The sequence below is a fragment of the Squalius cephalus genome (genome assembly GCF_949319135.1).
Source record: "Squalius cephalus genome assembly, chromosome: 18".
Taxonomy (NCBI): Eukaryota; Metazoa; Chordata; class Actinopteri; order Cypriniformes; family Leuciscidae; genus Squalius; species Squalius cephalus.
Window position 1 is genome coordinate 14,493,688 of NC_137139.1, and position 14,206 is coordinate 14,507,893.

The following is a 14,206-nucleotide window of genomic DNA, read 5'->3' on the forward strand; positions in this document are numbered from 1 at the left end:
TAAACATTTTGTCTGCCTCACTGAAGAGTGTCTGCCTTTTTTTAAAGTTAAATTGCAGACCAACCAAGCTGACAGCATGATTGGTCTGTTTTAGATACAGGCCAATGGACCGTCCACCATTCACAGCTACTTTTGTGCACTTAAATGTGTGAGCAAGAGCTTGTTTTGTTACCTCCCAAGTGATGACAAGCTCAGAGTGACTGCCACCTCCTCCGCTGACTCTGGCTGGGGTCGTCCTTGGCACTGTAAGAAAAAAATAAATACTTTTTACGCCAGTTTTACAAGATGAGAAACACCAGAAGTGCAGACAGGGCATTTTTCCCACTCCATCTGTTTAGCATGATACCACAGAGACACTTTCCTGGCTGCTACTTGGTCCCTTTCTTCTCCTGGGTTCTGCTACTTGGTTTTGAGTAAAAAAGGTTTAATATATAGTATGGTTGGAAGAGTATGTCAGTCTTATCAAATGTTGTAGAAGTGCCTTGTACTGTTATAGCAAACCTGTAAACTTTACCAAACCTTATGAAGGCATTTTCGTTAGAAAACGCAGTGTTTTTTTCAGTTGATACAGTATATCTGCGGAAGTGTTACTAGTATCTCATTTCACAGATAGTTTCTTTCTGTGTTTTTTCTATATAAAATGTCAATACAATGTAAAGTATTTGCTCTGTCTCTTGTTTTAAATGATTTTGTTCTGTTATTATGCTTGTTGTCATCTGTCCTTCCTCCACTGCAATTGGACAGCTGGGTAAAAAGTCACAGTGATGAACGCTGCATTTTACCCAAAGTTGAACATTCTTCAACTCTTGGCGACTGGTAAAAAACCCATTGAAAACAATTGGAAAAATACGCCAGCTGCGTGACCCCCCCCCCGCTTTGGTGGACACAGCGCCTTACAGTATTAAACAGGAAAAAGTCAGTGTTTTTGCAACATAATTTTCTACTATAAAGGCGGCTCTCCAGTGTGTTCATGTTTTTAGTCACGGACGTCTGACCTCGACGGACTGAACAACAGAAATGAACCAGAGAAGATGTTCACATCAACGAAGGCAGAGCCTCAGAGTCACACCTACACTGTAAAAAATGATTTTTTGGTGAAGTAAATACTACTGAAAAAAAACAATGTAATTTACATGAAAAAGTTAGTTCAGGCAAGAATTAAAAAAACGAAGTAAATTCCATATCAGTACTTAATTCAAGCGAGTAGAAATGAAAGCGTAAATATCAACTCAATAAAATTAAGTAAAAATTACTCAACTTTTCTGATACTGGGGTTCCCATCATGCACTGGACCTTGAATAATTAATGAGGTTAATTTTTCACTGGTTTCCAGCTGTATTTACACTGTTTTATCATTGCTTTTGTTGTCAGGATTAGTAACTTGCCATTTTGTGACATTTCGAGTTAATTTTCTGCTCAAAATGACACATTCAAACACAAAAACAATCCATCAAATGTTACCGTCATTGTGTATTGTCTACCAAGTATTGAGGTCTTTGCATTCACATGATGCTTAACATCTGACATGTTGTAGTATAAATTACTTAGATAATCTAAGTAAAGCACATACTATAAATGACTGGTATAATTCAATATTATTGTTTGAATGAAATGTAATGCAAAGGAAATTTCAAATAAATCAATATTAATCAACCTTTTACTAGCCAAGTTAAAATTACTTATTTTCTTTGTTACTTTCACTTAACTAGGTTAAGTAAAGTTTACTTAATTCCATATTCCAAGTAAATTTAACTTAAAGTTTTATTTCTAATTAAAGCTACTGATAAATATGTTTAGGTTTTTACTTGGCAAATCTTTGTAAATGTACTAGCATTTTCTGAGTGAAAAAAGTTTCCTAGCTTTTTTCAAGTACATCCTACTCCAATTTTTTTTCAGTGTATCTATGACATAACCGCCACGAACTAATAGTAGTTCAAGGGCATAAACCAACTTTTCCGGAAGTGTGCTTTGGCAAGCTATTTCGAAATACATCAACAGACTTCAAACTAACTTTGTTTTGCCCGCATTTTGTTCGAAATGATGTCACACAGCTAGTTCTTCAATCATTCTTTGATTTTGATAAATCGAGGCCTTGAGGTGACATTTAATGTGTGATAAGTGCTTGGGAGTAAACAAGTAACTACATATATTACGTACATGTGTCCTTGGTCCTGATTTTTTGTGAGGGTTTGCTGGGTTCCCCGGTGCCTATGGAATTAGTGGCCAGCACTCTGAACTCGTATTCAACCCATGGACTCAATTCAACCACACGGGCTGTCAGCTGTTGCCCTCCCAGAGACTCTGGCACTGAGAAAAGACGAGGTGATATTAAGATATTTCAAGAAATCTGAAACAAAATAATCACTTGGATACTGAGTGAGCGAGTGTGCAATTACAAAAATATTTAAATACATGACATGCTCTATACTCGTTTCAATAGAATTCAAGTTTAGTTTACTATAAATGTCAGTACATTCGGCAGTACACTTTCATCATATTTTAAAGGCAATATAATTATGAAATTATATATAACGATGTACTTAAATCCTACTTAAGTGGGTCAAAATGCACTCTAAAGATGAATTAACTGCAATACATAATAAATACATTTAAATAATGCTTTTTCATTTAATTGAAAAACATTATTGTCATGAAACATTACATTCAGTTCACACTTATAACTTATAACACAAAATCTTTTTAAAATGATGCTAAAGTGCACTTCTTCAATCAAACAGTGTAAAGATAATGCCGTGACAGTCTCTGCAAGAGGTTGTAAAGATATTTAGTTTAATCATAAACACTGAGTAAAAAGAATAAAGTCTTATGACATAGAATAAAGAAATGATAAAAGACTGAAAAAAATTAATAGGGCTTATGCCAAACCAATCAAACATGAGTGGTGACTATAAGACACTCACACATCATTGTGATAAACTGCATATTAATCAAAACGAACAATTCCTGCACACCTGTTTTGGCTGCCTGCCATCCGAGAGAGAAGGGGCTTCGGATCTGAATGTTGTAAGCAAAGACAGGACTGTGGTTATCAGGACCTGGAATCCAGGACACAAAGGATGTTGTCTCTGTCACTTCATCAACTTTGATGTCCAGCGGTGGGTCAGGGGGACCTGTGAGGAAATTATTTTAAAACTTCAAAAAGATGTATATTTTTTGGTCCTAGTTTATGAAGTGTCTTTAAGTATTTTGTAATAATATTTAAATGAATCATTTGATACAATTCACTTATTGTGTATGCATGTTTTTACACTGTGCCTATATTTAAAAAATCCCTGCATGTAAATACATCTATAATTACACTGTTGACACTGAAGTTTAATCCTAGTAGGGTTTTGTGTACAAAATTTTGTTTGGGAAAACATTACCTCGTACCACAACATCTGTTGCTATAGACGCACTGTCCACTTTAGTCTGTACAGCACATGTGTATCTTCCTGCATGCCTTAGCTGAATGTTACGAATCATAATGTCACCGGCAGATGTCTATGAGCAAACACACAATAATATATACAGTTTCAGGTAAGACAATTTTTTGTGGTTTTCTGTTAGATTCCGGTTGATTAGTCAGCGTCTTTACAAATTCTACAAACATGAATATCAGAAAGTAAAATGATATCATGCTAAAAGAATGACACGTACCCCACCAACTTTTTCAAAATATCCCCCATGGCTTCCAAAATTGATCAACTGCTCGTTGAAAAACCAGGTGAATCTCACGTCCAGGGAGGGGTCACGGGACACCTGGCACGGAATAACAACGCTCTCTCCGACTGTAACGTCCAGCTGGGTGGCTTTAGAAGTGATGACGGTTGGCTCTGAAATAACAACGAGATGGTCAGCAGCTAATACATTTATAACTGTACATTACTAGTCATCGGCAGCTTGGTGCACAAAACAGCAGTTGTTGTATTGAAGTATATTATGACCAGGCTCTTAAAAAAGATGTTACACATGTTAACCATTAGTCGAGCCGGTTCTTTTTAGCTGAGGAAGGCGGTGCATTGATCGGCACACTTCTGCCACCACTAGATGTCACTATGCTGTTAGATTTCCATCTTCTGAAATAACTGACTCCACATATAATCAATGATTCTTAATGTCCCCCTAAAAAATCTCCAAATAAGCTTAACCTTTCAAAATATATCTTTATTTTAAAGAGTGTATCTGTAGACCATTTATCTATCTATCTATCTATCTATCTATCTATCTATCTATCTATCTATCTATCTATCTATCTATCTATCTATCTATCTATCTATCTATCTATCTATCTATCTATCTATCTATCTATCTATCTATCTGTCTGTCTATACATCTATGATCTATCTATCTATCTATCTATCTATCTATCTATCTATCTATCTATCTATCTATCTATCTATCTATCTTATTTGCTATATCATCACACCTGTTTGATATTCCTATGATGTATTTGTTTTATTTAAGGGATGTCAATGAAAGGGTCAAGATGACAATAACAACAATATTGCAAATTAATAAAACAGCTGGTTTAGCTTTGATTTACAGGATGAATCATTACTGATTAGTAATCTCTGGATTCCCTTGTGCTGAATTATTCATCCTTTTCACGCACTGTGCTGTGAACCTCTTGCAGATATGTCTTTTTAATAAGGCAAACATGTGAATTTTGCTGGGGCAATTTTACTTGTTAGTGAATTAACATGTCAAATGAACATGTATTCAGGATTCAGGCTTTCATGTGAAAATGAGAGCGAGAGAAGAAACCAGTGAGTTTCTATAGAAACCAATTTCAAAGACAAGAGGGACCACCAAACTGCTGTTCTAATAGAATGCTGGTATTGTTATCGTCGTCTTGTCAGATGGGTGAAGAATGAAGAAAATTGCAAAAAAGGCTGTTTTAGATGGATCTAAGCTCTAATGAAACACAGCACAGTTGTTCCCACACATATCATGCATCTCTAATGCTCGCCGAATAAATCAATTCCCCATTAACCACGAGCACAGTTCATCCAGAGAGTGTGGAGATAAGATAAGAAGCTTGCGCTTTACTGTCAGAGTGGCAAAGACTGTAGTAAATCATTATTGTATGTCGTACAAAATATTATGTAATTCAACTTTTTATTATATTACTCACTACCGTTAAAAAGTTTGAAGTTGGTAAGATTTTTTAAAAATGCTTTTGCATCTCTTACGCTCACAAAGAATACATTTATTTGATAAAAAAAATACAATAAAAAAGTATTATTGTGAAATATTATTACAATTTAAAATAACTGTTTTCTATTTTAATATATTTTAAAATGTAATTTATCTCTGTGATGTCAAAGCTGAATTTTCAGCATCATTACTCCAGTCTTCAGTGTCACACGATCCTTCAGAAATTTCCTTCTGAAATTATTATCAATGTTGAAAACAGTCAAGCTGCTTAATATTTTGTGGAAACCGTGATAATTTTTTTCAGGATTCTTTGTTAAACAGAATGTTCAAAAGAAAGAAATCTTTTATAACAATGTAAAAGTCTTTGTTGTCACCTTTAATCAATTTAATGCATCCTTTCATCTTAAATGTCCCAGCGTACCTTTCACCACTAGTGTGCCTGCACTGCTTGCCACTCCAAACTGGTTTCTCGCCACACACGTGTAAAGACCTGCGTCTAGTTTGGTGATGTTGGATATCCGGAGACTGCCATTATCCAGCACGGAGACTCTAGACAACAAAGTGACATGATGAAAGCCTTGCAACTCATTCATACACACTATATAAAAAACGGTTATTATATCGAAGATCAATGAACTTTAGTCTGGACACAGAGATCAATAGGCGATAGGACGTACATAAATACAACATCATTAAACAATTATACAGGACATTTACGATTTTAAATTCACATGTTAGATCATTTGATTTATAATTTTATAAATAAATGTATAAATATTAGGGCTGTCAAACGATTAATCGCGATTAATCACATCCAAAATAAAAGTTTGTGTTTACATAATATATGTGTGTGTATGGAGTATAATTATATGGAGTATAATTAGTATAATATAAATATATATGCACAGTATATGCAAATATTTCTTAAATATATACATGCATGTGTGTGTATTTATATATAGAAAATAATTATACACCGTACACACACATATATTATGTAAAAACAACTTTTATTTTGGATGCGATTAATCGTTTGACAGCCCTAATAAATATATTTATATATAGGCTATATTATATATATATATATATATATATAAATTTACATTATATAATAAAATAATCTGTATGTACTGTATATTTTGCTAATGCATCTCAGATTATTGGGTATTTGTGTTTTTACAATCATGTGAAATTAAACATTGAAAAACCAAACACATTTGCTCTGATATATTCACTTTCAAGCTCAAAGGATTCTTCAGTAGTTTCTTCTGCGACTTAAGTCTACCAAGGCTTTTCACATCACATAACATTGTTCTGGTGATTCTGTCACTATTTAATCACCTTCATGTCATTCCAAACCTGTATTATTATACTTTCTTTTCTCTGTGAAACACAAAAGATGAACTGCTTTTTTGACTGTAAAGGCCAAGCTCAAAAATAACAAAAAAGCACCATAAAAGAATCATAAAATTGAAAAACAGACTGATTTTGCCTCCCAAAATACAAATTTAAGCTTAATAAAATCTACACTACATGTTCTACTACAAGTGCAGAAGAAAAAGTGAAAATGAGCTTTTATTCATAGAAGCGCAGGGGTGTGCTTCACGGGATGTGCTTCATTTACACTGTGACCTTTCACAATGCAGTGGTCTTCATAGCAGAATAAGACAAATCTGCTCCCACCACCAAGGCAAACAGACCTTTTTTTATCAACATGCCAATGTTTGCCATGCCAAGAGTTCAGTAAGTAGAATTTTTAGAAATGAAATCATGTTGACGAGAGCTTTCAGCAGGAATGCCGTTTCATGTATTATCTTTGATGGTTTTACTCTAGCTGAGGCCAAAATTACTCGCAGATGATAACGTGGACCTTTTATTGCTAAAAGAAGCAGTAATAAACTGCATTTACACTGGAGGTCTTGATGCCCAATTCCGATGTGTTGAATATAGCCGCGTTTCCACCCAAATTACCTGGAACACTTTGTCCCAGAAACATTTTTCCCCCCAGACCTGCTGCTGTCTGTGTTTCCATCACGGTCTAAAGTACCATGAAGATTAGGCAAATTAGTCCTGTGATGTAGGACTGCGCGGTACTTTCCAGTTCCCGCTGGATTTTGTCCTCTAATAAAGCCTGAGCCTCGTCGTCGGTCCATCTGTCATATTTTTAAAACTCAAACAATTCGAATAGCAAACAACTCTTACGCCACGCACCGCAACAGACTTTTTGAAATGAAATGCGGTGTGGAGTCAACCAATCAGCATGTTCAACGCCCAAGTCCCAGCCCTGGAAGTTCCTGAACTTTGGAAAAGTACTACCTCACGAGCAGGGACTTTCTGAGGGGACAATTTTTTACCAGGAACTTCATTTGGACCTGCGGTCTAAACACAGAGAGTACCACACCAAAGTTCCTAGTTCCTGGGGAAAGTTCTTGCGGTGGAAACGTGACTTATTTTTGTTTTTGACGACCGGCATCTTTTTGTTTAAAAGTGACCCATATGCGATATCTGCATTTACACTATGTACTGACCTGGAAAAGCTTAGGCCGAAAAGCAGTGTTTTTCCATAGAAAACCAAGAGAAAAAGAAAACACTTAACCATTTTGCGCGCTGCGTTCATATTCTGGGCTCATCTGCTCGCCTGTATATAGTAAGAATCATCGATAAGGTGTATACTGAATTTGATCTTTTTTTGATCATCACTGTTTTGGACACTATTAAGGAACTTAGAATGTTCCCGGAATGTCCCGCTGTTTTTTTAGTGATTGAAATACTGCAACAGGTGCTTTTTATGGATCACAAGTGCCCAAAACTTGCACAATATTTTGTTCAATATTTTTGTTTTTCTTCTTTCGAGAGGTAATCTAAAAATTCATGCTTTATGACAGATGGAAAATTGACAGTTCTATGAAGGTTTTGCCCTCAAGGTCACGTGACAGAAAACTATGAATATGTTTTATCTAGTTAAACGGACAGTATGGAATTTTTCGCCACTAGGGGTCGCTAATCTCTTTACAATAACAAAGGCGTAGTTTGATGACGCAACATTTGTTAAGAACTATGGATCTTGTCGTCAACGTCAAGCCGACCGATCTAATAATGTTTATGGATGACTGAATACATCGATGCTTTTATCATGACTGTGATATGAAGCAGGTCGGGATTGCTAAGAGACAGCTATCAGCTCCACACGCGACGCGAGTCCCGCGGATATAAAAGGAATATGGACATTTCATTCTACCGAACTACACGCAAGTGCAGAATTACTACTCACAGGTCAGTTTATTAGACAAATTAAACTTGTGAGGTAACGCAGCGCTGTTTCACTTGGTCTAACATTACACTAGCACACTAAACTGCATTTCAATGTGTTGAAATTGATGTGTTAGTTTGTCTATATGAGACTAGCAGTGAGCTAGATCAACATTAGAATAACATACAGATCATATTCTAACATTTTATCATTGTTGAACTATATAACATTGATTAGTTTTATATAAATGTGCTCACCTGTTTAATAAAGTACATGTAGGAGTGGTCGAAATCTCGGACGTGGAGCTCTCGTTTATATACTGTCTATGGGAGCACTAGGCATCTCGAAAACACCGCGCTGATATTGATTCTCGTTTTAGTTCTCCTTTTTTATCCAAAGTCTGCTTGCCATGATCCGTAATGTTTGAACGAAACAACAACAGCGTGCAAATAGACATTGCGAACTCCACAGTTGTCCACGTCTGTCGCCGTGGTTACTATCAGAGGGCTCTGGTTCATAGCTCTGGTTGCTATGGCAGTACGAGCGGAAACCAGGGACAACGCGGATATGACGCCATTGACGGCGACAAAACGGAAATAAAGAAACGGGGGCACGTCAGAGACGTTCAAGTTCAAAACGGTGCGCAACGTTTTGCTACGGTTTCCGGGTTGAACGTCATGTTTCCTGGAAACGGCGTGCAACGGTGTGCAACGGGGTTTGAGATACGTTTTCTCTTGTTTGGTGGGTGTGTCAGAACTGCAGTCCAATCAGCATCAACATGCATATAAAGCACGCGGTATTAAAGTGAACTCGCACAATGGGTTCAAGGAAAGTAATTTACAAATGTGTTCGATGCAACAACTGAGGATATTAGAAGACATGTTTGTCGTAAGTTTTATTGTAAAAAATATAGGATATCAACATAATGATGTAGTTGTTTATATTTTTAGCTTCATTGCAAGTGTATGACATTTAAACAATGGTAATTAAGTGCTTTTCCTAAAAATTAGAAAGAAAATACAGGGTATTAAAACAGTATGAACTACAAATAAAGTCAGTATGTGAGGCTAAATAGATGTGTTTTAGTCTGAATTAGGTAAGATGTGTGCTTCCATTTCAGTTTCAGCAATCCCTTCACTCGATTGGGATGTTCTCTTTTGTTCTGGGCGGCAAGTGCAGTAACTGTAACATCGGGCATATTTTGTAGTATTAAACACATATTTATACCGACTTCATCAGGCTCAGAAAATTCTTCACAAAGAACACAAAGAATGGCCTTCTCAGCTGCCATAGTTGCAACTCTTGCGTCATCAGAACAGTGTGTTCAACGCATCACCGTTTCTGTTTAAAAAACGTTGTGCAACGTTTTGTCGGGGCTGAACGCAGCCCTGGTGTCTTCGAATTAAATTACAAATTTCTCCTGGTTTGAAAGTTGTTGGAAACAGTCGGGATAATGTAAGTACACAACTAAAAAACATAGATATAGTGATTTTTGATATTTTTAAAGCAAAAAAGTTACATATTGTGCATTTAATGCAGTATCTAACATGAAATAACAACAAACAATACCTTTACTTTTTAATTTATTATGAAGAAACATTAATTAACAATATTTATAAATTAACATTAACCTAGTTTTAAAAAGACTGTAAAATTGGTTTTTGTTGTCATTATTCCTAATGTCAACAAATTGAACCTCACTGTAACGTGTTACCAGCAATTTCACTGCAAAGCATCTGTCAGCCGAAGCGACAGGATCTTGATGAAAAGTGAAAAAAAGTATAATTATGCATGAATAATTTTTGTGCAACGTTTCCTTATTTATGCACAAACGTGAAAAGCTGAAAATTGGCTACAATCATATTTGCATAGAGCAGTCAGCAGATTTCTAACAAGTACTACATATAAAAGCCAAATTGGGCATAAAGAAATGAAAGCAACATTTTCCTTTCCCGCATGATCATTATAGAAGAAGCCTGAAAAGCTGTTCTTTGTCTCTCTCTCTCTCTCTCTCTCTCTCACACACACACAAACGCACTCCCAGTAGTGCAGCAGTGTTTAATGAGAGACCCAGTCCCTCAGAGCTCTAGATTGTGGGTGGATGTTAGCACAAGGCTGATGGACAGTGATGTCTACTAATGATTTTCTTACAGCGGCTCCAGACTCAAGAGTTCACAGGTACTCTCTCCATGGAGACAGCACCATACTGCTTTATTCCTCAATGGATTCATCTAAAGTGTATGCTAATGAGAATTCTGTGATGCACTGCCTTACATTCAGACCATTGATCTGGAGGCATAACAGTGTCTGAGAGGAGGTTCCAAGCTGTTGTTTACATGCACATTATATGCTTAATAAGCCGACAATGCACGTGGTCATGTAAACGCGAAAACCCGTTTTCATTTTTCTTTTTTTTTTTTCACGTGTTCTGTCGGCTTGTTGAAGTGCGCATGTGTGATATGTGACAGGAAAGCATCCTTCCAGCGGATTTACGTGCAGCCTGATCGGGAAGATTTTGCAATGGTTTTGAAAGAAGTCTCTTGCTCTCGAATTTTTTATTTGATCCACAATACAGAAAAAATTTGAATATTTTGAAATATTATTATAACTGCTTTCTATGATAATGTATTTTAAAATGTAATTTATTCCTGTGATGCAAAACTGAATTTTCAGCATCGTTACTCCAGTCTTCAGTGTCACATGATAATTTGATAATTTGATGCTCAAGAAACATTTCTTATTATGTTGGAAACGTTTGTGCTGCTTAATAGTTTTGTGGAAACCGTGATAAAGAAAAATGTCAGGATAATTTGATTAATAGAAAGTTCAAAAGAACAGTGTTTATTTGAAACACAGATTATTTTTCTGTACTGTCACTTTTGATAAATTTCATGCATCTTCACTAACATTCATTTCTTTCAAAAACAAATATTGACCGCCAAACCATTGACTGGACGTCTGTCTTTATGTGTCATTGTGTTTTAATTTATACTTAAAGGTATAGCGGAGGATTTTCCCGAATTTTAGAAAAGAACCGCCCTCTCCACTTTTTTAAAAAATGCACATTCGCAACACTCTACCTGCTCCCAAGAGGGAACGCCTATTAAACGTATGCACGAGAGAGCATGCACAAGCTAATCATAGCTTACATTAACTTTTACTAGCAGTGATTTTAAATGGATTTCTCCAAATAGCATGCCAAACTGTACGTGTCAAGTAGAAACTTCGCGACTGAGGCATCAGTGGGAAGCCCAACCTATGTTTTGAGCGCACGCCATCTTGTGAATCGTGTGCACGAGCACGTACGACGGCCTTACGTAAACATATCACCAGAATGATTGACACTTAGGAGGACCAATAGTCTTGATGATCCACCCGGAAAAGGAAAATCCTCCGCTATACCTTTAAATTCATACATAAATGGCAGACAAAAGTTCAGATTATCTCAAATAAAATAACAATGCGGTTTTTAGAATGGTAACACAATTCTTAAAAAAAAAAAAAGTCATGCTTTTATTGTTATTTCACTGTAAAAGTGCATAATTATTATTTGCTTACAGACTGCCACTGTTTTGCTACATTGGATAATTACTACATTGGACAGACTCTGACTCTTGATTTTTTTTTTTTTTTTTCATGAAAAATAATTAAAAACATTAATACATGTTGTGATTTAATAATTTATGCATCTTAGGTTTAGACATTTCAACCAACCATCTAAAATATATAAAAATGTGATTTAATGTTGGACAACAACATTTGGAAGAATAGTTTATAAAACAGCTTCAACGATCAGAGGTTGGTTGATTGTTCAAGCACTTTTGATGTTATTCTGTGCCGTGAAAAAGGTGTTTTTTTTTTCTTTTTAAGATGAAGTATATGCAAATGCAGCGCCTGTTGTGTTGAGACGGTTTGATGTGAATAACCTTTGATCAGTAACAACCTTCCGCCTGACCTGAATCATATTGCTCTGTCTGTATCACTTTAATAAACAGGTTCTTGGCAGACAAAGGGAAATGGGTTGGTAAAAATACCTGTGGCTCTCTCGCAAGGCTTCTTTGCCCTTCCTCCAGGAGATCATCCCGCGTGGAGACATGCGAGGCCTGCACTCAATCAAAACATCTCCACCCTGCCGAGCCAATGTCTGTGCCTTTAGCACACTGTTGGAGAAATCTGGTGCCACTGCTGATGTGAAGAGAAAAACAAGCATCTTACAAAACTGACAGAGAGAAAGAAAGAAAGACAGAATGACTCCTAAAAGTGTTTTAAAAAGTAACAAACAATGTCTGCATTACAAAGGAAAATATCAAAAAGTGTCATTCATTTTGAAGAGAAACAGCTCAAGAACAGTGACCAAACAAAAAAAATCATATTTTCTAGACATGTCACACAAAATGTGGCTTGGGATATACAGAAACAATTTTTTTCTAATATTATTAATATTATTGTATCGTTATTTCTAAAAAAGTAATAATAAAATATTTTGTCAAAATATTACTAGCAATAATTTGATTCTTCTAATGAGGCTTTTTTTCTTCATTACACTCTGAGATTTTTACCTGTTCACTTCCCCAAAAATAATATCAAATTTTAATTTAGGAATTGAAATGCGCTCATCATAGAAGAGGTGTATTCAAGTCACAGTAGTATGAAGTGCATTTTGTCTCAGTAACACTTTATTTTACAGTGTCCATGTTACATGTACTTACCATAGTAATAACAGTAAATTATGTATAATTACATGCAACTAACCCTCAACCAAACCCTAATCCTACCCTAACCATACAGTAAGTACATGTAGTTAATTAATATTACTCAGTTCTTAAATGTATAATAACACTTTAAAATAAAGTGTAGCCCCAAACTCTTACCCTACAATAAGTACATGAAGTTAAATAAAACTTCTCAATACTTATTTGTAATTACACTGTAACAACGTCACGTTACGCTTTATTTTAAGGTGTCATTGTTACAGTGTAATTATATATTTAAGTACTGTGTAATATTAAGCAACTACATGTACTTACTATAGGGTTAGGGTAGGATTAGGATTTGGTTGAGGGCTATTTGCATGTAATTATGCATAATTTACTGTTATTACTATGGTAAGTACATGTAACATATGTAAGAAAGACACTTTAAAATAAAGTGTAACTGAAATCTCTTTTGCTTCCCAAGGTATCAAAAATACAATAAAACTGTAATAATGTGAAATATTATTTAAATTTACAATTTAAAAATAACAATTTGAATATATTATAAAACAGTGGTTCTCAACTCCAGTCCTCGGGACCCGCTGCTCTGCACATTTTGTATGTCTCCCTTATTTAACACACCTGAATCAGATCATCAGCTCGTTAAGAGAGACTCCATGAACTGAACTGAGTGTGTCAGATAAGAGAGACATACAAAATGTGCAGAGCAACGGGTCCCGAGGACTGGAGTTGAGAACCACTGTTATAAAATGTAATTTATTCCTGTGATGCAAAGCTGAATTTTCAGCATCATTACTCCAGTCTTCAGTGTCACATGTTCCTTCTGAATTCATTCTAATATGATGATTTGCTGCTCAAGAAACATTTCTTATTATCAATGTTTAAAACAGTTGTGCTGCTTACATGCTTTGCTTCTATTCTTTGATGAATAGAAATTTCAAACGAACAGCATTTATATGAAATCGAGTTGATTATAACAGTAGTACAAAACTTTAAAGTCTTATAGTCTATACTGTCACTTTTGATCAATTTAATCCATTCTTGCTGACAAAAAGTAGTAATTAATTAATTTATTTATTTT

General features: G+C 35.4%; 1 protein-coding gene across 2 annotated transcripts in view; it reads right to left on the reverse strand.

The window, feature by feature from the left end:
• Window positions 1-14,206, reverse strand: part of cntn3a.1 (contactin 3a, tandem duplicate 1) — a 63,139-nt gene that overhangs the window by 6,390 nt on the left and 42,543 nt on the right. For both annotated transcript variants that reach the window (XM_079849842.1, XM_079849843.1), the window contains exons 11-17: window positions 12,445-12,595; window positions 5,582-5,709; window positions 3,661-3,836; window positions 3,387-3,504; window positions 2,973-3,131; window positions 2,158-2,307; window positions 173-243 (exon numbers count right to left, since the gene is read on the reverse strand). In XM_079849842.1, coding sequence (XP_079705968.1) covers window positions 173-243; window positions 2,158-2,307; window positions 2,973-3,131; window positions 3,387-3,504; window positions 3,661-3,836; window positions 5,582-5,709; window positions 12,445-12,595 — 953 coding nt within the window. The remainder of the gene's footprint in view (window positions 1-172; window positions 244-2,157; window positions 2,308-2,972; window positions 3,132-3,386; window positions 3,505-3,660; window positions 3,837-5,581; window positions 5,710-12,444; window positions 12,596-14,206) is intronic.